Source organism: Stegodyphus dumicola, chromosome X2, assembly GCF_044657685.1.
Source record: "Stegodyphus dumicola isolate Sdum_Otavi_A_Nest chromosome X2, ASM4465768v1".
NCBI classification, from domain to species: Eukaryota; Metazoa; Arthropoda; class Arachnida; order Araneae; family Eresidae; genus Stegodyphus; species Stegodyphus dumicola.
In genome coordinates this window covers 5,048,992-5,075,867 of record NC_140781.1, presented here as the reverse complement: position 1 = coordinate 5,075,867, position 26,876 = coordinate 5,048,992, and the positions used below count along the sequence as shown (strand labels likewise).

At 33.3% G+C, this 26,876-nt stretch overlaps 1 protein-coding gene across 8 annotated transcripts in view; it reads left to right on the top strand.

Annotated features, from left to right (window-relative positions):
* The window catches only part of Vps51 (vacuolar protein sorting 51), a 171,901-nt gene that overhangs the window by 129,137 nt on the left and 15,888 nt on the right, over nucleotides 1-26,876 (top strand). For 6 of the 8 annotated variants that reach the window (XM_085809109.1, XM_085809107.1, XM_085809106.1 and 3 more), the window contains exon 16: nucleotides 9,757-9,983. In XM_085809109.1, the coding sequence (XP_085665235.1) occupies nucleotides 9,757-9,983 (227 nt within the window). Of the gene's footprint in view, nucleotides 1-9,756; nucleotides 9,984-10,423; nucleotides 10,803-25,726; nucleotides 25,780-26,876 lie in introns of those variants that run through there. The other 2 variants (XR_015038908.1, XM_085809111.1) reach the window with 2 other exon arrangements.

Below are 26,876 nucleotides of genomic sequence, written 5' to 3'. Positions count from 1 at the left end.
CTGATGTTCTAGAAAGGCTTATGAAGTTCTTGCTTACCTATTATTAACTTAAATGTTATACTTTAGTATCTCACTAGATTGCATTACAGATTTAAATGCTTTAGAATTAATGACTAACTTCTGTATTATTTGTCAATAACCTCAGATTTTATTGAATTCAAAATAAGTTTATAACAATATCAGATATAGAAGTTTAACCACTTGCGCGACGACTAAACTTCACGGTTGCGGTGCCTTTCGCTACAATATAACAAGCGGTAAAGTGTCTCGTTTATGCTGCTCCGTGTCTGCGAGTGCAATTCAGAGCTGTAACTCAAGAAATAAACAATCTCGTTGTTAGGCGACGTGTGCCCCACGTTATTTTCATTTTTGCGCGCAGTTTGAAACAAAAGCATCTCGACAAGTGGTTAATCAGTATCAAACAAACAACAATAAGGCCTAATTTTTGATCGAGAAATAAATAAGTGTACAAATTAACTTTTTCAATTAAAAAAATCATAAGTTTAAAAAATTGATTGTACATACCTTAGAATGTTTTGATGGGGTGAAATTCTGCTGGTGAAATAGCATATAGCGATTGTCTGCACTATGAATCTGATTTGGGGAAAGAAAACAATTTTACTTTTTCAGTATTTGGATAATTTCCTCTGCAGTTAGGAACACAACAAGTATAAACCATTCTTCAGCAGATTATTAGCAAATGAAATATTATTAAATCTTTTACTAAAACTACAAGCATGCTTGCTCATTACCACCGAAACAGCAGTGATGATTTGTTATGCCTACTAGTTCTCATTCTAGTGACGTCAATCGCAGCAGAAGGGAGACCTTGTTGTTCCTGTGGTGACGCTTTAACTCTGCCATATACACACTAATTCTTTCCCCCTTGTGCTGGTTTCAATTATAAAAAAACATACCCGCTGGGAGTTATAAGTGGCTGAGAATTTAAATGATTTCTCAATGTTGTTTTTAACACATCATAATCTTTATCAGAAATATTTTCATTAGCCAGCAAGTTTTTTAAGTGTACATTTTTCAGGACAAACTGGAAATGAGTGTTTTCGCATGCTTGTTCTGTGAAACATTTTGTATATCTAAATAACTTTTGAATCTTTCTAAAAATGAATCAAACTGTCCTTCATATTTATTATATTTTTCAAACTGAACAGAAGTTTAGAATTATCTATTAGTGAGTTATAACTGAAATAAGTCTTTCCACCAGAGCTTTATTCTGCTCTGTTAGCTCAGTTACTAGCTGCTCCATGGTGGAACCTCCGAAAAAATATGATTATAAAAGTTTTACCTTGAGCAGTCTTCAGGAAATTCCCTAATGCGCAGGTACTCCGATTTCACTCAACCACATCGTGAAAGCACTTTTATTATTTTCAAAACTCCCACATCCATCATTGCCAGGTTTTTTATGTCTTTAGTGGGTAATTATTTGACAAGAAACTGTATTTAATTATATGCTACTTTGTATACAAAACACATCATCACTCGCATACACATGTATAACTACATTTATGGGCATTCCAGCCTCAGTTCTGGTTTCCAATAACTTCACGTGCTTGCGATGCTTGGCACTGCACCAGCTTTAAGTTCGATTACGATTAAGTTCTCAATCCACCACACAAACAAATTTATCTCCTTCAAAGTAATTGCCAGAGGAGTCTATACAATTTTTTCAATATTTCTCCAGGTCCTCGAAACACTGTTTATGGGCATTGTACTGAGCTGTTTGCAAAGTATGCATAACATTTGATTTTCAGATGTCTCTCCTTTCATGGCCATCTTAAGGAAAAAATCAGCTGGTGATAAGTCAGGGGAATATGGTGGGTGGTTTGCTGTAATTGAATGTTTAGCAGGATATTGTTGTACAGTGGTGTATGGCAGTGGTTTCAAACTGAAATTTCTCGCAGGCTGCATGCTAAATCTGAAAATAGGGTTATTTTTTTATTTTCAACCAAATGAAAAATTTTATTAACAATTTATGAAATATTTTAAGCAAATTTTAACATTAAATATTTACTGAAAAATACATAAACAATCATAAGACTATTGCAGAAGAAACAAATTCAGTTTATATAAATTTTCTATCTGAAATCTAAAGTTTGTCATGTGCGAGACATTTTTTTTCGTTACGCTTTGTAATTTGAATATCTTGACAGCTAAATATTAAATATTTAGATTAACATTTGTTAGAAACAATTCTTACATGTTTAGTTAATAATTATAAAATGAAAATAAACAAATTATGAAATAGTTTTCAGATATAATTTACCAAGTAATTCGTTCTTAATGTTAATAAAAACAATTCTGACTTCAAAGTAAAAATACTAAAGTCTTTGCGACAAATAAATAATTGAAATATATTGATGGGCTGCATAAAATTACTTTACGGGCCACCAATTTGAGACCACTGCTGTATGGGGCCTTGCATTATCATGTAAAAGAAACCATTGGTCAGAATCAGGAAGTTCCTTCCTAACTTGCTTTATCTTGTTTTTTGATTTTAAAATAACCTTATAAAATACTGCTTGATTGATTTTAAGGGACATTCATAGTGAATAAGTCCTTTTTAATAAAAAAAAATGCAGAAATGCAGTTAGCATCTTTTTCGACATCTGTGCTTTTTTTTTTTTTTTTTTTTTTTTTTTTTTTTTTTTTGTATGGGAAAAGACTGTCTTTTGCACTCTGCCCCTTTTGTTTCTATTTTGTATTGTAATCTCTCTCTATGATACACTTTAAGAAATTATTTTCTATCTGGCAGTAGTTAGCAAATCTTCACAGCAAGCTCTTTTGTGTTTTTTTTTTGCTGTTTTGTCAAAATCCAAGGCACAAATTGAGAACAAACTTTTATTTTCAGATTTTCAATTAAAACTAACCTACAGCTTTCTTTGTTTGTCCCATGCATGTCCAAGTTACTGAATTATTACATGTATTACCAAAGAATACTTTTTCTCCACTTTTTCCTCATTCCTTGAAGTTGAAGGGTGCTTCATCTCTAGTGCTTTTGTACCCACATTTAAAACGGTTGTACCACTAATATACTTGTGTTCTTAATAACGATGCATCACCATGCACTATTTGAAGCATTTATAATATTTTGCTAGCAGATTTATCTAGTTCATAACAATAAAGTTACAACATTGTTCCATCTCAAAGCAAATGTTTTTGCAAAATGTCTTCTCAATAAATGAAACTGACTCAGGCATTTGATATGTAAATGACAAAATAATCAATTTAAACTGGCTTTAACAAGAACTGAGATGTCACTCTTTTTAAGCATACATTTATTCTTTAATTTTTGGAGAATTTAACTCTAACTCTGGTGATAAACTGAAAACATGGTGAATATTTTTGTCCAGAACCAATCAAAGAATTATTCCAATACCAATCAATGTCCAGAACCAATCAAAGAAAGGTTATTCAATTTAAGACCGTATTGTCTTAACTAGGAGAAAATGGTTAATGTCTCTTAAGGGCAGTGCGACTGTTCATGACAGTCTTTAATAATAAATATAAATGTTACGCAAAAAATGATTCTTCACATAACACACATTTTTCTAGTAAAGTGACCCAGACTTCAGTTGAAATATGGTTATTACCTTATTTACATGAAGCGTAATTCTGAAAACTCATTCTAGCAGGGAGGCGTAGGTGAAAAATGAGACGGTAAAGGAAACGCTTGTTCTAAAATAAAAATAATTATTAGAAAAACTTAAATAAACCCTACAATATATATATAAGCAAGAGGAAACAGCAAAATCTAAAATATAATTAATTTCTTGACATTACATGTTGAACATCTGCTGGGGTCATCCTCATTCTTTTCATGGGCATGATTAGACTGTCACAGTGATGGACTATAGCACAGGTCAGTAATACGAGATTGTCATATTCTTTTATCAAAATCTTTGGCATACAGAATTTATAAGATTTCACTACATGGATCTTTTTTTTTTTTTTTAACTAAGAAATTCATCACCAATGACTGAGCAGTTTACCAGGAATTGATTTTAAAAACTCTGGGTAACCAGACGTTCCAAAATTGGCATGAAAGATTTGGAACTGTTTAGTGAGAATGTGATGGATATTATTTTGATATGCTTCTCTTTTTATGTTTGACTTTTAAGCTTTTACTAAATAAGCTATTTTAATTGCAACAATCTGATTCTTTCATTCTTTGTAAATAAAATTTGTTTTTCGTAATTTGGTTTATGAAAATATGATAACTGAGAAGTTGCAATCTCAGTTACTATATTTTTGCGCCATTACTATTTCTTCTTTCTTAACTTCAGAAAATATGGAATCCTGAATATGATAGGTATAATAATCAGTTATCACATCTCAGTGAAATGATGCTGTACTTCAAAGAAGAGATTAAGCTAATCAATTAACATACATGTGATTTGTTTTACATTATGAAAAATCTTTTATTACCAGTTTACAACAGCAAATTTCTTTTAAGTCTAGCTTGTTATGAAAGGAGGTTAGGATTGCATTAAAGAAGTACATTTGAGTTATCATTTATGGCATATAATCATAATCATTATCTTTTAATGAAGTATTAAAATATTTTAAATGTTAAGTTAGTTTTTAGTGATTCATATTGTAATTTCCTAGCTAAATTAGAAGTTCTTGATAGTCGAACAACTGTGTAGCGACTGTTTTGCTGAGTTCTTATAAGTCCAAAGAAGGGTTAAATTTATCCAAGTCCAAATAAGTTAACAGATGGCCTATTCTCAGGCTTGCAATAAGCCTCCACTTGGGCTTTGACTCAAGATAGAAAATAAGAAACTAACCCAATACTAACTAAAATAAACCAGCCAAAGCTGCACAGAATTAACAGAGTTGACCCTTATTTAAGATACCATACCAGCATATACTAGGAGGCGTATAACAGTACGGCCAGATAACACTAGACGGCCAAATAACACTAAGATTAGATTAGCAGCAACAATGTGGCTGGAAAGCAGAATATGCTCTTTTACATTTTTCTAGTAAAGTGACCCAGACTTCAGTTGAAATATGGTTATTACCTTATTTACATGAAGCGTAATTCTGAAAACTCATTCTAGCAGGGAGGCGTAGGTGAAAAATGAGACGGTAAAGGAAACGCTTGTTCTAAAATAAAAATAATTATTAGAAAAACTTAAATAAACCCTACAATATATATATTAATAAGAATTGTTAAATGGTATGTTAGATTATTACAAAAATTTTCCCTTTTACTATAATTTTTATAAAAGCAAGTCAGAATCAGTGTTGAAATATGTGGAATCAATTTTTGTCACAAAAAAATATTTTCTCACTTAGATACTATACTACTCGTACTTAGATTTTCAGATGTAGTTTCCATCTGAAAGTAGATCAGAGACTGATCTAATTACAAAAAGGCATCATCTGGTTTTCAGGTCATTGAACAGTGAAGAAATCTTGTTTGGTGCTGATTTTGATGTTTAAGTCTTATGTCTGCTGATAGCTTGATAATATGATTATTAGTTACTGCAGATTTCATAAAGGGTGAAACTGTTGACCACAATCAAAATATCTGTGCTTAGGTTTTTTAATAAAAGTAATTCAGTTAAAAACTGGGATATTAAACAAAAATTTCAATTATTGATTTTCATTATAAAAATCAGGATTTTGATAGGTATGTGTAACCATTAGTATGTACAACTGTTAACAGATGTTGCTATATTAGAAACTTTTATCCTCTTTTTTTTTGGCTATACTTTTAAATGATTTAAAAATTTAATTAATTTATTTTGTACATGTTTTGTTATGTTTTGTATGTATTTCACTAAGAATGTCTCAAAGTGCATTGCTTTCCTTTAAAATTTATGATTTTGAAACTTGTTAGTTCATTACCTTCTTTCTTTGTTGAGATCCTTTTTCTTTTAAAACGTTTTAAAAGGTACTTTTATAATTTTTAAGGCTTTCATTATACCTATGTATTTACAGTGCATTTGACAGAAAAGAAATTTTTGTCTCAAATGGTTTTCACTGAATAATTTTAGCTGCCCAAACATCAGTCAAAGCTTTTTAAATTGTCAGAAAGAACCTGCATAAAATAATATGGGTAAAATTCTTTATCTGCCTTTCTCTCAAGACAGTACAAAATGCAAGAAAAATCTCTTCTCATATTAGCAGGTTATCAATGATGCTTTGCCATTTGAATGGCATAATTCTAAATAAACTTACTTTAACACTCTCAGGTGTTGTAAATGAAACTCAACTGTAATTTTAACAGTTAAAGTGCTGTTATTTTATAAACCTCCCCAAGGTTATTTGTGAAGCATTTCATATTAAAATAATTATAAAAAATTAATATTTTCTAATAATTTTGAAATGCACAATATTGCAGTCAGTTAATGATGGTAAAATGGCATATTATCAGCAAATGTATGATTTATAGAAAAGGTGGATAAAGTGTGCATAAAGGTCATCATAGGGATAAATTTAAATATAATGCAACATAGCATTTGTGGTTACTTACACTGGCTAATGAATTAGAAACCCAAGATCAATATTTTATTGGACCAACTTTTGCATGGATAACTGCTCTGATTCATTTGGGAATCAAGTCTATGTGCATCTGGAGTGAGTTTATGTCCAGAGAATACCATGTATTGGCTAAGCAGCATTTTAGATCTTGTAAATTAGATGGAAGAGGAGAGTTCTGTAGAATGTGTCTTTTCACCATATCCCACACATTTTCTATGGAGTTAAGATCCAGGCTATGCAGTACCCAGGGAAGTTTTGGAAGTGAGACCTATGGTCAGCAAACCAATTTTGAAAACTTCTGTCATGATGTAGTTGCATTATCATCCATGAAGTATCTGTTGCCAACATTGCAGGATGCACTTGATCTGCCAGTATATTGAGGTACCTTATAGCTGTTTGTTTACCCTCAAACACCAGGGCACAACTTCCATGCCTGCCCCATATCATCATACTCCCACCAGACCCTTGCATAGTGCGAGAAAGGCAAGATGGATTCATGGCTTCATGGGGTTCTCACCAAATTCGATGTCTTCCATTAGAGCAAAATGAGGTGTAGCATGATTTATCCGACCACATTACCCATTTCCAATCCTCAGATGCCCAGTGTCTTTTTTCCCGAGACCACTGTAGATGTATTCTTGCATAAATATGTCTGGCAGAAATGAGTGGTTTTTCTCACTAGTACCCAACTATGTATTCCTTTCCTCTGCAATTCTCTGTGCATAGTGCAAGCTGAAATCTGTTGGGAAGAGCCTTGGTTGACGATCTGTGTCAGGTGAAGCACAGTAGGCTCCCTGTTCTGCCTTACAATTCGTTGGAAACTCCACCTATTATTCTCTTGGAAAACTGCTTAAACTGCAGTTATGTCTTCTAAGGAAGGACTGTTAGTTCTGATTCCAACTTTTGAAAACCTTTGATACGGCTTCTTTTGAGAACCTCCAGTGAGATTTGCTATTTTCAAAATTGAGGCGTCTGCTAAATGTGGACCAACAATAAGCCCTTTTTCAAATGGTGAAAAATATTGTTCTTCCCATTTTACTTTATTCATTGTGAAAAGAAATCTTACACCTTACCTAGCATTCTAACCACAGGTAACCCACGTTATAAAAAATATTTGCATACTTCTTCCCTAGCATGCATTCAAATGAAAAATATTAAAAGTTAAAATTCATTGACCAGTGTGTGTATTGTTCTTAGTTAAATATTTGTGCATTTAGTTAGATGCTGTTTCAGGCTTACTATATCATCATTAGAAAAGAGGACACTAAAACTATTTTCATTTAATTTTTTGATAATGCCAGAGTCTATATTTTTTCTGTTCATTATTTCATACAGTTAAAGAAATATGCCTTACAAAATTTTAAATGTGTGCACACCAAGAAATTTTCCCTCATTAATCCTAAAGATCCTCACATTAATCTTGTGAAATTTATGCCCTAGCTGGTAAATAGGAGTATGACATATCTACTGTGTAGGGAAGGAAGTTTATGAAAAGCTATTATATATTAGAAAAGATAGATTCCAATAATAGAATAATAAAGTAATGTTTATTATTATTTGCATATAATAAAGTAACGTTTTAAAGTAAATAATACTAATTAGTAATAAAGTAATGTTATTTTAACAAATGAAAAGCATGCATTCATTTCTGCTGCATGGCTGTTTTAAAAAATACATATCTTGTTATTTATGTTGTTATAGCCTCTTGTTCTTCATTAAAGATCAAATTTGTTTCAATAAAGTTTTGTTCTCGTCCATGTAACTGGGAGAATTCTGTGGCATGTTTTGAAATTATATTTCACGAATAAGATTGCTTAACAGACTCAGCAATTCATATCTTTCCTTTGAGGCTGCATAATGACGCATATTTGCTCAATATTTCCTCAGTGAGGAGAAGATGCAAAGAACAATCCATCAGTTTTCTTCAATTTTGAAAGATGTTCAGAACATTGATTAATTTCAAATTTCATTCAGTTTAGCTGCGAATGTCACATTTTAAACTCTTCATCATTAAAGAAAACATTTAATATCTGTTAGAATTTAATATCTGTGTTGTCTCTTAATGTGACATTGAATTAGAGGATTTATACCACTGAAATTCAATACTTATGAGGAATTTTGCATGCAAAATGAAAAATTTTGTAGGATATCTGCAAACTTGAAAAAAGCCAAATTGCAAAAGGATATATTCTTGTATAAATAGCAGAATTCGGGGAATTAACTGCATTGTGCACACACCCTTTCAGTTCTTCCTTTTTGATAGACTTCACATGTAATTTTAATAAGCAAAATAGCATTATAAAATGGTAGAAAACTAAAATCTGAGAATTTTTTGCATAATTTGAAAACCCATCTGGATGGAAAGTTTAGGTCTTAAAATGAGGACATCTTAGAAAGTGGTCATATGGCATCTTATTCTGTGTGTCATTCTGCCATTGAAACAGTAAGATTGAATTGCATTTTAGAGCCACTTTTCTTTATTACAGAAATTATCTGGTTTCTTATTCTGTTCTCTAAATATTAATTTTTATCGATGATTTGTAATTGAGATTTTGGCAGTTTCCAAGCCACTGTGACACTCTTCCATAAAAGAGTTCATGTTTTTAAACATTGATGTAGCAGTCATCCTTGGATCTTACTGTGTTAGGACATCAGACATTAAAGAATTTTCTGTAAAAACAAAGTGCATCTGGGGTATTTGTACTTCATTTGATTCTTATGTGAATTCATAATCAGACAGCAGAATAAAGACGAAAACCCATTTTCAAATAGCTGGTTTCATATTTTCAGATCACTGTGGGTTGCCTATTGGCAATTCTGTCTTTATTGAAATAACTAACCTAAAAGATATTTTCTTATGTTTAAAAAAATGGAATTACCATATTGTGCTATAAAGGAAAAGATAATCATGTCTAAATCTATGTTTGAACAAGGAGAGCAGTAATATATTTAGGGTACGACTTGAAATTTTATGGAAGTATTTCCTTGATTGTTTAAATAATGTCACACTTACAGAGTATTGTGAGAGTTATGTCATTGTCACTTTTTTCTATGTGCTTTGATTTGAGCTAGATTCAGACTTTTACTCGCTACTAATTATGCAGTTATTCCTATTATTAAACTGAATCATTCTATGTGTTTCTGAATTACTTTGGTGCATGGGAAACAAATTTTTGTTATTTGTTATTCCAAATGTATTTTTCAGTAAATTATGTTTCACTAAAATAATCTGTACTATTTCAAAAGATGCTTCGTAAAAGTGTGGAAACTCGTGATTGGCTAAATGCCATAGAACCAAGAAATGTGCGTGCTGTAATGAAGAGAGTAGTTGAAGATGTGACATCTGTAGATACTGAAGTTGGGCAGCTATATGAAGAAGGTACCCGCCGTGAACGAAGTAGTGACTCCAGCCGACGTACTTATCCAAGTACTGGGAGGTCTCATAGATCAAAATACAATGCATATGCACCCAGGTATGTCAGATTGGTATGTTTATAATATTACACTTTTTTCTCCCCCCCCCCTCAAAAATGGGGTTTTGAGGATTTAGTGAAACATTTTGAGATTGAAATCATATCAGTTTCTCCAGGTAAAATAATTTTATTTCCCTCTAATATTTTAGAATAAAATATATTATTTGAATCCATATCCATGATAGTAATAATGTATATAAATATACACTTACTTGAACCATAAGGTAATGTGAATAAAAAGTAGGTATACCCAAATATTTTAGCATGACTAATATTAAGGATGATGTTAATTTACTTTGTAGTTTTATTTTTGTAAATTTCTGATAAAATGTGGTTGACAATCTTCTTAAAATATATATGACTTTTCATTTCATTTTCTTAGAAAGAAGGATATCAGCAAATGTTGCATAATTAATATAAAAATAAATTCTTTGAAACAGGTGGACCTGTTTCAAGATATGTAATTGATGGGTTAACGCTTGCAATCAATCAATCAATCAATATGAGTATTGCCGGGCAATCGCTAATATGTGCGATGTTGCCAGCTCAGTGATAACTCTGCCATGAAGGCACATGATGTAATGAGTCTGGTGCAGTAAAAGGAGGTCTGAGATGAAGAGAGGGGAATGACCATAAACCACAAGGTTCAAGAAACCAACCGTTGAAAAGAAAACCAGGAGAGGCTTGACAAGTTGTAGTGAATCCGAGCTATGTAATCAAACATACATAAGAAAAATGCAATAAAAACACAGAATTTTATTAACTATGAATAAATGTAATGTATATAAAAAAAAAATCTGAAAGGTTTCAGATTTTCAATGAAGTTTAAAGAGGCATTTTTTTAACGTTTTGTGTGTTACCTTTATTTATTAAATATTATGTTTGCACTTAAACCATAAAATTCAATTCAATAGCAATGTCGCAAAATAGTTTTTAAATGAGCATATCTTTAGAATTTCTGATACACAGTTCTGTGTGCTGGAGATAAAAAGGTTCTCTCCCCCCCCCCCCCCCGTAGAGTGTTCCCATTGCTCGCTTTTAATTTATATGAAATTGGAATTAATATGAAATTGATTATAAAACAAAATCGAAATTTCATATTTGTTCTTCGACATGCCCATATTCATAGGAGGATTACATCATCGATGGCTCTATATACCATTTTTTTATCACAGTGTGAGAAATATACTTATGTTTATGCAGATTTTTCATTATTTAATTTCTTCATATATAATGCAGGACTCTTAACATTTGGTTTGAAAAGTGAAACGGACATTTATAGTGATTCAACGAAAAATCACAAAACAAAAACAATAGTCCTTCAGGGACAAAGCCCCTTTGGCCTAAAAATTGAAGAGTAAGAGTAAAATATGATACAATACAAAATATATATACATAAGTACAGATAACTACATGTTTGTTCTAAGTCAGGAAATTTGAGTCTGGGGTGAGGTGGGCCACCTAAGGTCTGATGCTTGCATTCTCAGATAGTTTTATGTAATTGAAGGTGTTTAAATGCGGGCAATTCTTGGCTTTAGAAAAGAAATTCCTGTACGTATGATTGTTGAACTCATCTACGCATTCAATTTTAGGTTGTAGAGTCACATTAGATATGTAAAAATGTGCCTGAGTGATAAGTCGAAGGTACTTGTTTTGAATAACTTGTAATTTATTCATGTCTTTTTTGTTGACTGCTGCCCAGGCGGGTGAAGCATAAGTGAATATTGATTGGATGATTGCAGTAAAAACATGCATCTTTCTTAGAAAGTTCGAATATTTACCGATCAGAGGAAACAGATTTTTCATAGTAGAGAGCTTTTCCACAAACCTTATTGATGTCACTGCATTGTGAATTTACTGTTGAGTGTGACGCAGGTAATTAGTCTTTTGGACAGTGGGGACTTCAACATTGAAAATTTTGAAGCTAGCGACTAGGACTTCTGAGTGTTAATCGATATACTCCAGACAGTGCACCAATGCTCTATCTGAGGTGTAATGAGCTGAAGTTTATTTATCGCATTTTCAAAGGTAAGTGATTTAAGGGCCAAAGCTGTGTCATCAGCGTAGCATCCAACGAATCCATTTAAATCATTAGAAACAGGTGGGGAATTCACTACATTGCCAAAGAATTTCCAATTCGTGATAAATGAGTAGTCAGGCCCGCGCCAAGCCTGATTGGCATCGTCGCACAAATGTCTAGCGAGCGCCTTTATGCAGTGAGAATATTAAAGGAAACTGCTTAATGGTTAACACTTAAAATGAAGTATTATTAACATAATGAAGAACCAAACAAGTGTACTTTTGTTGAATCTTGCCAAACAATGAAAGAGTTAAAAGGGATTGGTTGCTAAATTCTGCTGAAACAAATTCTGTTTGTTGTTTTCGTTGCAAAATTTTTAACAATTTCAGCAGTGTAAAGTTGAGTAGTTCTGAATTTAATGACTGGAACCACTTAAATGAGCACTTAAAAGTTCATGAAAAAATAGAATGCATTTCCGGAATCTCCAACTTTGGTCCTATTTCTTAGAATATTTTCGAAAAAATAAAACTGTTGATTTGGAATTTCAAAATTTATTAGAAAAAGAGACTAAGCATTGGCCCAATGTTATTGAAAGAATTATCTATGCCATTCAGTTTTTAGCCAAACAAAACTTAGCCTTCCGTGGTTCCAGTAACAAATTATTCGAAAGAAACAAAAAATTTTTAAAGTGTATAGAAATGGTTGCAAAATTTGACCCTATCATGTCTATAATATTAATAAAATTCAAAGTAAAAAATTATGCTTCATTACTTTGGAGATGAAATTCAAAATGAAGCAATTAGCTTATTCATTAATTAGAAATAATTAGGAAATAATATAAAACAAATTATTTTAAATAATGTCAAACAAGCAAAGTATGTTTCTACATTACTTGATTATACTCCTGATACCAGCCATCAAGAGCAGATACCAGATTATATGAGGTATTTTAATTTAGAAAATACAGTTATGAATATTGAAGAAAGGTTTTTAGTATTTTGTGTTACAGCAGATATGGCCGGTGAAGTATTAACAACATTCTCATTAAAGACTTTAGAGGAAAATAGTTTAGATATTAGTAATTTATGCACCAAGGACACGACAATGGTTCAAACATAAGAGGTAAACAGTTTTTGAGTAATTATGCTGCAATTGTTGCTTTTCCAAATTAAAAAGTTAACCTGTGTTTAACGTAAAATGTAAATTCACTTACATTTTTTTTTTTTATGTAGTATAATAATAATAATAACCAAGTGCCAAAAAATAATCACAAAAAATAACAATTCTTGCACATACTACTACAATTGCAATAGTAGACACAAAATAGGGATTAAGCAATTTGTCGAATGCTTCTACGGCGCCGGCATCTACCCTTACATATGCATCAGCATCACCTATTTTTACATTCAAAGAATGGCCCTATCACTTCTATGGACGTGAAGGCTTACCGGGGACAATTCCGAGAAACGAGATTCTAGTAGCATGGGTTTAAGCGGCAAGCTTCCGAGAAATGTTTCGTCTAGCTAGGAGGAACATGTCCCGGCTGCGAGCAACATTTTAAAACTTGTCCGAAAATGTTCCGGCTGGAGACGTGTTCCTCGAACGTTCAACCAATCAGACAAACATTCTGCTTCCGAAGGATCACGGGTAACTTTCAATATGGCGATGGCTCTCACTGTGAAGTCATGGACAGTGGAAATAGAGGCCGATTTAATTATTGCTGTTTTGTTGTAATACAACTGCCTGAGTCATTTTTTAAATGTGTATATATTCATTAAATATATAATTGTGGAAATTTCAGAATTGACAGTATTTTACGACGTTCTTGCAGTTCGGATTTGTTTACAAATTGTTCGTCGCTAAAAGTTCGCCAAATTTGTCGTATTTCGTGCTGATCGTATATTATCACTGTTATATAATAGAATTTTATTTCTTAAATTTAAGTTGAATATTTTTTTTAAATCCATTTGTATATGCGCGGCTTTTCTCCTAATTACTTATCTTTTAAATTGTTAATTGCATAATCAGTGACACATTTTAAACAGCATAAAAGATGCATAAAAAAAGAAAAGCATAGCTTATGTAATAATGAGAATACTCATTAAATTTGTCTATTATTTTCATGTTATTAATGAAATACTTTTTGGATTATAAATACATTAGGAGCTATACTTTTATTGTAAATGCTACATATTGAAACATTGGAAATTTATGGATTTATTATTATGCATGATGAAAAACATTTGTATATACATTCATTAATATAAATCTTATTCATTACATTAATACTAATAAATATATATTCACAACTTCTAAACCATCGCATCTCTCTATCTGTATATAAATATATGACTTATTAGATGTGTATATATATGTATGTATGAATGCAAAAATGAACATTGCCAAGAAGTTTATTTGAAGTTGCTTTTAATTCAGATAACTTTTATGTAATTGGCAGCAACTATAGTTATCAGTTCTTTGCAAATTATATGGGTATGTAATAATCAGTTGAAAAATAATTGATGAGTACTTGAGTACTAAAGAGTGTACATATTTTGTTATTGGGTTAATTCATAATTATATCATATGTATGATCTATGTAATAAAAACATGACTAATAAATAATAAGAAATGCATTTATAACATTTGATTACTTAAAACAGTGCACAACTGATTATCACCTTCATGTCTGTTTACATAATGAATTGCACTTTCCAATTAAGTGCACGGGCCTATTAGTCGCCGAAGCGTCGTTGAATACTGGTAGTTCTGTCTCAGGTTAGAATGCCGCGAACGGGCTGGCTACATGACGTTTCCTTGGTTTGCTCGATTTGTAACTAGTATACGAGACAGTTTTAAAAAATCTTCTACAAAGGGCTCCGTCCTGTTAGGCAGATATCCCTCAAGGCTTTGCCGTAATCACATAAAACAAACTCATGATGTGCACCGCCTAATTTCTTGGTATAATTAGTTGGTATAATTAATGTGTTTTAGGTGTATTACTGAGTGTTCTATGAGACAGTAAACAATCTCGCACATGTTTGATTGCTCATGTATTCATATGCTTTATTTGATCTTCATTTTACTGAATAGTATCTGCTGTCTGTGAGGATGTAAATATCAGCCATATAGACTTTTGTCATAAAAGGTCTTTCTTTTTTTCTTTTTTTTGTCTGTTTGTTTGAATGGACAGAACAGTAATTATGAGCCATAAAGTTATCAGGTTCAGTGTTTCTCCTTACTTGCTTGGGGAACATTCAAAAACCTGACTCGGAACAGGGAGCTTACTAAAGCTATGTTCAATAAATGTGGGAAGTAGACAAGATACACTGGAAGGGTATACGAGACCCTTTATTTTTCACTCTTTACAATAATTTCCGGACTTCAGAATACAGAGACCAACCACTTGTGGTCTGAACGTAAGAATATAAAAATATTAACTAAACTCTAACTTAACTTTGGAATAACAAACAAGGGTCCCCGAGAAGATTGGCCGTATATTAACAGGAAGCCGTATGTAGTACAGAGAACTGTTAACACTACAATACGTTTAAAATTATCAAGAGGATTAAACCTCTGGCCTGGAAGGCAACCAGCAACCGAATAAACTGTTAAGGCACGCGGCCTGCTTCTACTAACTCCTTCCTCTCTCTCGCTTGGCAAAAGGCCACAACTTAAGTACTTGGCGTTCGCCAGACACATTTGCATAAATAAGTTAAAGCTTTTAATTCTGGCCGGAAGTAGAAAATAAGAAGTGATAGTAAAGATTTAAAATAAAATAAACGTTAGTAAAACTTAAGATCCTTACATACTTCCCGCCAGAGTTAATTAGTTTGAAACTGAGGTCTAAAACGACCTTGTTGAAAACTTTTAGCTCTAGAATCTAACGCGAGGCCAATCTTTTACAAACATTTCTCACTAGAAACTGGAAATTTAAAAAAAAAAATTCTTTTTACATTATCAGCTCCATGGACAATTACTTTTCATCTGTACTGCATCTAAACAGGAGCTTTTAGTTGAAATGTGGTTCCTTAACTAGTTTAATGAAATGTTACACAATTAAATGGCAAGTCACATGAATATTTATATATTCTTATTTCATTCATGACTTTTATTTAATTATCTCTCCCCGTGCTCTCTGACATGTGTTGTAAAAGAAAACACCGAACACGAATGTGTTTATGTACCAGTGTTCAACACTGCCGCCTACAGTCAAAACACTAACGCTTTAAAATTCAACATAACAAGACCTCGTAACACACCCTATCTTTATCTCTAAACCCTGAGGTACTATTCTGAAAGTGGCTAACTCTGAAGTGTAGCATCAGAGAGCCTAACTACATTCATTCAACCTTTAATACATATTCACAATACTTTTCTCTTTTTTTTTTCAGTCACACGAATAAATTTAAAATTTTTGGCATTACTTTCACTTTTACCATATCACAGTATTTCTTAACATTTAAAATAACAGGTCACATTGTATATAAGGACATATTAACATGCCGTTAATTTTACGCAATTTAAAACATACATTAGTAGTACATTGTTAACTTCTATTCTTTTCCAAGCAAGTGCCAATTCTTCTACATTGAAACACTACATTTCAAAAGTCTTTCAGACTAAAACTTCTTTCTTGCCAGAATGTTTTAAATAAAAATTTATACAATAACTTTTACAATATTCAAGTATTTACACATTCCTATTATACATCAACTTTAGTTTTACTCGCGAGTAATTCAAAAACATAATACCAAAATAGGTAACAACTCATTTCTTGCCTTTTTGGCGATAAAGGTAGACCTCGCATGAGGTAAAACGTCTTGAAATCTGCCACTTGCAGTAAGAATGAAAGATTAACTTAAGTTTGCAAAGTAACATAAAGTTTTACTTATCTTTGTGATATTCGGACATTCTTTTCTCTGCCCAGTCCTGGAAGGTAGCAAAGATTCATGTTTGATTTATCCTCCTTCTTGTGCGGGATCGCCCTTCAGTTCCTTCCTCTAGGAGCTTTGTTTTCCCTCTAGTTCGGTCACCCTTGAATACCTTCTTTTTCGCCTCTGCCTGTGGTCTTGGCCGTTTGATGGCCGCTGGTCTTTGCGGAACCGGGACACTTCTCTCTCGTTCCTGCTTGGATCTCGTTGCTGGCCGTTCAAATTTTTCTTGTATCTTTTCCTCCGCCGCTGGTGGTCCTTCCGCAATTTGGCGACATTTGCTGCGTAGAGTCCTGTCCGATGAGTAGATCTTCCGTTTGGGAGCCGGGTTATAGTTGCCGTTATTTCTCCTGGCTCTCTTTGCATTCATTGTACTTCTCCCTTCTTCATTCTGGGTGTGGTCGTGAGTTCTCTTTTCTGGTCAGTGGAACGGCTTCTTTTTCTTGTTACCTTCAATTTTCCAACGGGGAAACTTTCTTTTCAATTGCTCCTGCCTCCTAATGGCTTGTCCTTGTGCTTGTCGTTGTTCCACCTCTGGAGCTTGTGCCTGCAGTGCTGCCGTGCCTGATCCTGCAAAAGATCTTTAAATATTTGCATTTTATTATGGTCATAGTATGGTTTTATCTGGTCAATGTTTGCGAAGCATGTTTCACCATTCCTGGCTTTTAACACCACTACAGCCTGAGTTATTTTTTCTATGACATATGGTCCTTCAAATCGTGGAAAAAATTTGGCAGTTTTATCTTCTGGTGCTGAAGAAAGTGAATGCTTAATTTTTAATACTTCATCTCATACTTTATAAGTTACTCCCCGTCGTTTCAAATCATAATAGAGCTTTTGTTTTCTTTGTGTTCTTTTTTGCTTCTTTAATTAAATTTTATATATCACCCATTTTAAATTCTGGGGCTCTTTGTTGAACATAAAATAATTTATCTAACGGCATTATAATCTTTCTGCCTAAAAATAACTCAGCAGGAGTTTTGCCCGTTGTATCATGTTTTGCGGTCCTAAGGGTAAAAGCAAATTCATTGACATAGTTATCCCAGCTTCTATGAAAATTTTTAACATAACTACGGATAATTTTCACTATATTTCTATTGACTCGTTCCGCTATATTTGATTGCAGCCGATACGGGACCATTTTTAAATGACGTATGCCCAGTTTTTGGCACATGTCTTCAAATATATTACTTACAAATTGAGGAACATTATCCGATATAACTTTTAGGGGCGCCCGGTATTTTAAAATATATTTATTTAAAATAGAATCAGTAACTAATTTCGCGGAGGCTCGTTTTAAGGGTACAATTTCAGTCCACTCACTAAAATGATCAACCATAACAAGGAGATACCGACTTTTATTTAACTGACTTTTTGGGAAAGGGCCCAATAAATCGATGCCAATTATTTCATTTGGAAATTCGGATTTAATACTGTTTAGAAACCCGGCCGGGCAGAAATTAATATAATTAACTGCTTGACATGTTGGGCAGGACTGGACATACGCCCTTGTTAACTTTTGCAGTTCAGGAAAATAGACTGCCTCGCATACGCGTTGGATAGTTTTTCGAATACCAGCATGAGAAGCTAATGGGCTGTCGTGTAACTCCTGCAGGATATTTAATCTAAGACTAGCTGGGATAACAGGTCGAAATTCGTTGTTGGAATTTGTAGTTTTTGTATAAAATAATAGACCATCTATTAGTTCGTAATGGGCCGCCCTATTTCTTATCGCTACAATATCTTGGTGGCTAAAATTTTCAGGATGCTTTAAATACTCATAAATATTTCCAAACTCAGGATCCTTACCCAATTCGGTTATTACAGTTTCTCGGGAATTTATTGTACATGCTGTGAGCATTGCCACCTTTACAGTATTACCTTCGTCATCTATTTTTATTCTGGATAGGGCATCTGGTACAATATTTTCCTTTCGTGGGGTATGCTTGATTACCAGATTATATTCTTGTAGCTTCAGTGCCCATCTTATTAACCTTGGGGATAAGTTTTTCCCTGAGTACAATCTAGTTACCGCCGCATGATCAGAATACACTGTTATTGGCGCTCTTCCAAAATGGACTCGGAACTTTTGCACTGCTAACAGAACTGCAAGTGCCTCTCTCACGGTCGCGGAATAATTTCTTTGTGTTTGATTTAAAGTTCAACTAAAAAATGCCAAGGGCTGCTAATTTTGCGAAAGTACCGCTCCTACCGCATAATCCAAAGCATCCGCTGAAATTTCTAAATTCTCATCCTTTTCAGGAAATTTCATCACAGGGGCTTGCGTTAATGCTTGTTTTAATTTTTCGAAAGCACTATTGGCTTCGGCCGTCCACGAGAATCTTGCCTTTTTCCTTTTTAATTTTAACAATGGTTCAGCAATAGCTGCAAAATCTTTTATAAAGGACCTATAATATGAACAAAGTCCTAGAAAAGAAGAGAGCTTCTTCGCCGTATTTGGCGCCGGATACTTTTGCACAGCGATTATTTTTGATTCGTCTGTCTCGATTCCTTTCTGAGATATTTTGTAACCTAAATATTTTAATTCAGGGGCTGCAAATTTGCACTTTTCGACATTAACTTTTAGACCGGCCTCATTTAATAAAGAAAACACCTGTCTTAAATCCTGTACATGTTGGTCCAGATTATCACTAGTAATAATGATATTGTCTAAATAGATAACTGTGGACTTTCCAAGAACAGGCCTTAGCACAATATCCATACATCGCTGAAATGTTGCCGGTGCCCCTGAAAGGCCAAACGGCATACGCAGGAATGCATAAGTGCCAGACTTGGTTATAAAAGCAGTCTTAGGCACGTCCTCTGGTCTAACCCCTATTTGAAAATAACCAGTCGTTAAGTCTAAAGTCGTCATATATTTGGTAGAGGTTTGACTTTGCTGTGGTCTTGGCTCACCAAATTGGTTTCGTTGTTGATATTGGCGTCTTCTTTCAATGTCCACCGTTCTTCTACTTTCAAACTGGATTGCTAGCTCAAATAACTTTTCCAGTGTAGTCGGATTCCTTAATTCAATAAAGTCTTGTACTTGGGGAAGTAACCTCGGCAAAATCACTTGAATTATCTCAGGATCTGGATGGTTTCGATACAAGAGTTGGAAGATGTGAATTTTTCTTAAAATAAAGCTTGAGAGATTTTCAATTCGTTTCTGGTATATGCTGAAAAGTTCCGTTTCTAATTTCGCACGATCCCTTACGACAGGGAAGGCTTTTACTAAGGCAGTCTTGAAATTTTCGTAAGTATAGGTGGGACTTCCCGCTTGACCCAAGAGACTTCTGCCTATGCATTTGAACCAATTAAGCGCTTGGCCCCTCAAAGCGCTGGTAGCTAAGGTGAGTTTCTGGAACTCATGCACGGGGTAGAGCATGACGTGGTCATCTAGTTTTTCCAAAAAACTGGTTACCGGTGAGTTTCCATTAAATGTTGCTTCTGGTTTCATCGAAGCACGCATGGTCTGGACGATGTAACCAAATCCTTCCAGGGCAGCAGCTGGCATTTCTGGATTCTGAGCCGCTTCTGCAGGCAGCACAGGTTCTTCTTGAAACTCGGCCATGGTTATTCTTTTTCGTCGGGCGCCACTATCAGGTTCAGTGTTTCTCCTTACTTGCTTGGGGAACATTCAGAAACCTGACTTGGAACAGGGAGCTTACTAAAGCTATGTTCAATAAATGAGGGAAGTAGACAAGATACACAGGAAGGGTATACGAAACCCTTTATTTTTCACTCTTTACAATAATTTCTGGACTTCGGAATACAGAGACCAACCACTTGTGGTCTGAACGTAAGAATATAAAAATATTAACTAAACTCTAACTTAACTTTGGAATAACAAACAAGGGTCCTCGAGAAGATTGGCCGTATATTAACAGGAAGCCGTATGTAGTACAGAGAACCGTTAACACTACAATACGTTTAAAATTATCAAGAGGATTAAACCTCTGGCGTGGAAGGCAACCAGCAACCGAGTAAACTGCTAAGGTAAGCGGCCTGCTTCGACTAACTCCTTCCTCTCTCTCGCTTGGCAAAAAGCCACAACTTAAGTACTTGGCGTTCGCCAGACAAATTTGCATAAATAAGTTAAAGCTTTTAATTCTGGCCGGAAGTAGAAAATAAGAAGTGATAGTAAAGATTTAAAATAAAATAAATGTTAGTAAAACTTAAGATCCTTACAAAGTTAGTCAAGGTCAGAAGGTGGTCACCAGGTCACAAATTTTCCAGTGAGCCATCAAATTTTCATTGCAATGCAGACAACAGAAAATACACATAAATAATGTCTGGTAAATAGACTTATCCAGCACACGTTTTAAACTATTTTTGGTGTATACAGAATTTGGCTATTACTGATGTAATTGATTACTATAACCGGACGTCTGTTTATCTGTTACTTGAAGTGCCAGAGTGGAGATCAAAGCGATTAACTTGATAGCAATCACCTTTTATCTTCCATTACTAAAAATAAAGTTTAAAACAAAAAGCGTGTGAGCGATACAAAATAACACGAAGAAGCGAATGTCACTTGAAAGGAAATGTCACTCTCGCCAATCTGAGCGATAACTGATTCTTGTTTGGCTTTCAGCCTGTTTACCAAGTGAAGATGCTAACCCTATTTCGCCAAAGGGCGTTTCTCAGAAGTGTTGCTGCAAACGTTTTGTTCCAGCAACAAGTATCATATGTGATAAGGGTTTAAGACAGAAAAGAATACCAGAGACGAACGCCTGCCCTGGTTATAACCTTTCTGTCAAGTAAGAGAGTGTGCTAGAAGGAAGAATCACTCAAACCTGGCAAGCTTGAGGCTGCCTTAACATAGTTAAATGCCCCAATCCCTAGAGGCAATCCAAGAGGCCGTTAACCTATCGGTCGAGCCGACGAGCTAAGACTGAGTCCACAGATTCTCAGCAACTCACAGTCCTCGCCCCTGTCCTGGATGAACGGGGAAAACATCTGCCATCAACAGGTGCCTAACCCTGGACAGCAGAATGAAGTCACTTAAACGCTGTCAGACAGATTGAGCCACCAATCCAGCCTGCTAACACTACGTCATGGTATTTAGATGTCAGCTTTTGACGCCCCCAGGGAGAAACTAAGAAAGGATATGACGCCCACTGGAAACCTCAAGCAGTTTAAAAGACTATGAATTTGTGATCTCTCCTGACGGGGATATTTTGTTCTTGACAACCGTGAATATCTAACTATATAGCTCTACCACAACCAACAGAATGGACAAGACAGTACCATATGGTCTCTGTCGAGTTTGAATCAGCCATCGCCAGCGATGACTCCAGTCCTGTGACAACTGATTTTAAACACCCGTGGCCGAGACTGCTTAAGTTCAGATTCCTAATCAGTAGCTTTCCAGGTTTTACTTGAGTTGACCCCTGTGGGTGCATTCAAATAAGACAAGAATTTTCATGTTCAGACAGGCAGTGAGACGGACTGCTTGTTTTAATTAGTGCTCGGCGCCGTCGTGCTAAGCACAACCTTCCACCTATTGCCGGCGTGGGCCTGTGTTTAGTATTAAGGCTTAAAGCACTGCCTAGATTGAAATATAAACATTTCGAAATTATATCTTTTTTGCGAGTGAAAAGTTAACGAAGTATTACATCAAAAAAACTTCTCCCTTTTTGAAATATTTCTTTTATTGTGCAGTTTTGAATTTAACGACTTTTCAACATTTTGGCGAATTCAAGATCTGTTTGCATAGACATTTTTTTATTCAGAGATTTGTAAATGTTTTGGCAATTTTTTTACAAACATAATAACATTGATTAATATCATAAAAGTAATGACAATATATTAAAATTGTATTTAAGAAATAATATTAAAATGAAGCATTTTTATTTTCCTCTGCGTTATTTTAAAGTGACATTACTTTTCATTTTTTGACTTATAAAGATTTTGCTACAAATATAAAACATGGTTTCTGAAACACTTTTCAGGGGGTGGGGAAGCTGCTGTAATTACTTCTGAATTAATTTCATTTCTTCTATATTTTTTTCAAGATAAGAGTTTTTCCCCATGTTATTCTGTCAGAATATTTAAAATCTACATCAGTTGTGTCTTGAGAATTCACTTTGCACTTTTATTTTCTGATTATCTTTTTTCCCCGAAAAATTTTTTGCTGGGTATTTTAGACCTTGCTCCTCAGAAGGTTTAGAAGTATTTAAAAGGCAAGATTTATAGACCTACAATTCCAGAAAAATGTGACAAAATGAAAAATGTTTTTATGGTATTGGCATGTGTTTTATAGGAGATTTGTGAAAAATTTCATTTCTTTTGGAGAATTTTTGGAAGAATAGTCAAAACAAAATTATTGGAATTTTCTTCTTCTGATCCAAGAAGTCTTAATCTTAAGATGCTTATCTTCCCTTTATTTTCTTATCTTTCCACTAGACACAAGCACTGAAGCAAAGAAATAGAAAATCGGTAATTTATTCAAAGATTTCATCTTGTATGTTTCAGTGCACTGTATACACTGTGCTTGCCTTAAATTCTAAAAATTTTCCCATTCCTAGATTTTGTAGCTTGATGCTTCACTAAATTAAAAAAATTCAGCCACGCTGACTCAAGTGTAACCACATTGTAACATTTCATTTTTAATCTTAATACTTGTTTTATTGACGAAAAAAAATTAGCAGTTTCTTCCATACATTCTAAGTAAAAGCATTTCTTTAGAGTAACAGAAATCTTCAGTTAAATCTGAAAATTCTAAAATTGAGAGGAAACTCCTTGAAGAAGAAATTAATTTAAAAAAGAAAAAAATTATTATTCAAAGGTATGTTGTTGAAACAGTAATCAGTTAGGAGATGAAGAAGAGACTGGTGGAAACGTTTATTTGTTTACTGAAGTAAATAAACTTCGAAAAAGACGCTAAACAGAAGGGAGTTGTTGTAAATTACCTAAAGTATCCAGAAAAGTTTCAAATTAAAAAGATGCATAAACATATTATTTGTTGTTGCTACAAAACAAAAAGGTTTTGTAGCTTTGAGTGCATAATTATGCTAATACCATTTTAGAATCAATATCATAAATTATAAGTGCTGTTATTGATGTTCTTAGTGCTTTTTAAATATATATATATTTAATTAAAAAAAATTCTAGTTGTAACCATGTAAATATCTATTGTGACTAAGGATATCTAACTACGCAGTTTAATTATTTGTAACTAACTGCTCATTTTTTAATGTTATCTACATATTAAGGTGAGTTATTGCCTTTCCTTAATCCTTATTGTGGATGTAAGATACAATACAAAAATGAAAAAAATAACATAAAACTTGATTCCTTACAATTTTGCACTGCAGTGGCTTATTGGAACTTTATATTAAATGCTGTATATTAACTGGAATACAACTCTGGCAAATATAAAGGAAGCTACAACACTAACTGAATCAGATAAAATGCAGCTGACTTTACTTACCTAACCATATCAGTGTCAGGTGTTCATGTATGTTCTGATCAGTGGCTCTTTGTCTCTAAGCAAGCAACCATGGAGGTAACTGCCAAGCTTCTGTTATGAATCATTCTGATTATTAAAAAGTTGCTGATCGTCTTTAAAATATGTAGGACTATTATTAGTGTAAAATATAAATATTTCAGGTAATTTTATAATTTAATGCTAATTATTTGAAAAAAGTTATGAAGTTGATTTTATTCTTGAATTTGTTTTATAATTAAGTTAAATATTAGATTATGTTTAATAATGCATCCTACTTGCAGATTTAATTTATTCTTACAAATTAAAAATTATTACAAAAGTGAAATTCAGGTGTAGATGATTACTCTAGTTTTATTTAGTTCTTATTTGTTGATCAGCCCTTTACTTTTTTCATCCATGATCCTTAAAAGTACTTAATTTCTGTGTGCAGAACTGCGTACAAGTCCTAAAGCTCATATGATCTCAAACACCATACTGTTACTGCAGTGAAGACAAAGATCTTTCTACTTTTGCAGTTTACTGTCTAACCATGTATATCCTTTTTTGTATAAAAGTAATGTAGTTAATTTCTGGAATAATGCCATATGCATAATTGTGTTTATAAAATTTAAACAGTTCTGTTTCTTGTTAATTTAATCTTAAAAGCAATAAGCAGATTTCATATCTGTGTGGGAGTATACATTTTTTATATTAAAACATAGTATGTGGTATTTGAAGTATTTCTTGTGAAGGAATTTTAAAAAGCATGTGTGCACCTTTTGAAAAAAGGATTAGTTAGGACTGCAGGAATTAGTGAAATCAGATGATTTTAAAGAATGTGAAAGATTATGAAAATTCTTTAATGATTAAGACTTTTTTAAGATAATTAAGTATGTGATTAAGAAAGCTGCAAGCAGGTGAGTTTGTAAAATTCTTTCATTTTCCCTTATCTTTAATTTGGAATTCCAATGTATTCTGAGTGTAATTAATATAAAAACAAAACTGACAATGGGCATTGTGCAAGAAATTGAAATCTAGAATGGGATGTCTAGGTAGGATTATCATAAATCCTCACTTTTTTCTGGCATTTTCCAATTTTTAAGATTTAAATTAGTGTTCAGGAGGAATTCCCAGATCAGTGCACAAATAGGGAAACTTAAGATGCAGTTTTTTTTAATGCTTTAAATAGGTAACTTTTAAATAGGATGTAGGTATTAAATTTTAGTATTTGTCTCTTCCTGTCTTCATCCTCTCTTGATGAAGGTATTAAGCTTTAATACCTACATCAAGAGAGACAGGATGAAGGTTTGAAAAAGGTGAATAATCATTTTAAAAATGCCTTCAAATGTTTTTTCAGTGGTTGCTTAGAATATCTGGATATTTGGATTACACCCAGGTTTCTTGCTTTGTGTAAGTGAAACTTGACAGCTTTTTCTTGAAAACATGACAGAATAATAATGAACATCTTGATGCACTTTGTATTATCAGTGAAATATTTATGATAAATTAATGCGGAAGGAGCACCTTTATTTGAATTACAGTGGTACTTTTACTCTTTTGATAATATTTGAAAGCAGAAGGATTAGCAATGGACCGCACACTTGGCACAACACCAATGCTGTAATGGCTGATAAAATATATCATAGTGGAATATGTGCAAAAAACATAGGAAAACTTGAAGAACATATATAAACTATTTTTGTAAATAAAGGTAAATGGAAAACAGTTAATTTTTCAGCAAAATTATTAATTAGCATCTTGCTAATCAAAGCATTATACTTTCATTTCCAAATTAGCTAGTGAATTACTTAGCTCTTAAGTGATCGATTTAATCAGGATGTTTCAGAAAGTCTTTTCAGAAAAATTTTCAGCATTTGGTCACATTTATGGTCATTCAACTACTGCAGAATTTACCAAGAAGATAAAATTATATATAATTAGAAAATTGTGAGAATTCCCTGATTATGAATTCTTTTGCACATGAATATTTTCATATTCATAGATTTTGAAGATAATTACTATTATTTCTCTGGAAAAAGAAGAGAGAATGTAAAATTCAGAGTTAGTGGTAAAATTATGCATGGTTACATAGTACAGTACTCTATCAAGCACTACCCTCAGCAGTCGTGTAGATGTACATTGATTATTCCTCTTGAAGAAGGAGAGAATGTAAAAATTGAAAATTAATTGTAAAATTATGCATAGTTCCACAGTACAGTATCCTATCAAGCATAAACCAGAGCATCCGTGTGGATGAGCATGAATAGTTTTACCCTGGTTCATATCCAAGCAAATGGGCTGTGTGCATATGTGTTTTCTCACTTTTCCACATGTGTGGCATGAATACAATTTTCTCTTAGAAAATCATCAAAAGAGGCATCCCTACTCTTTGGCAGATAGCCTTCATTTGCTTTGTCTCAATCAGCCTAACCTATAAAGTACTAAAATGCTGCATTGTGTGGCTTGATTCATCACACGTGTTTTGAAAGATGGTTACCCTTTTCTTA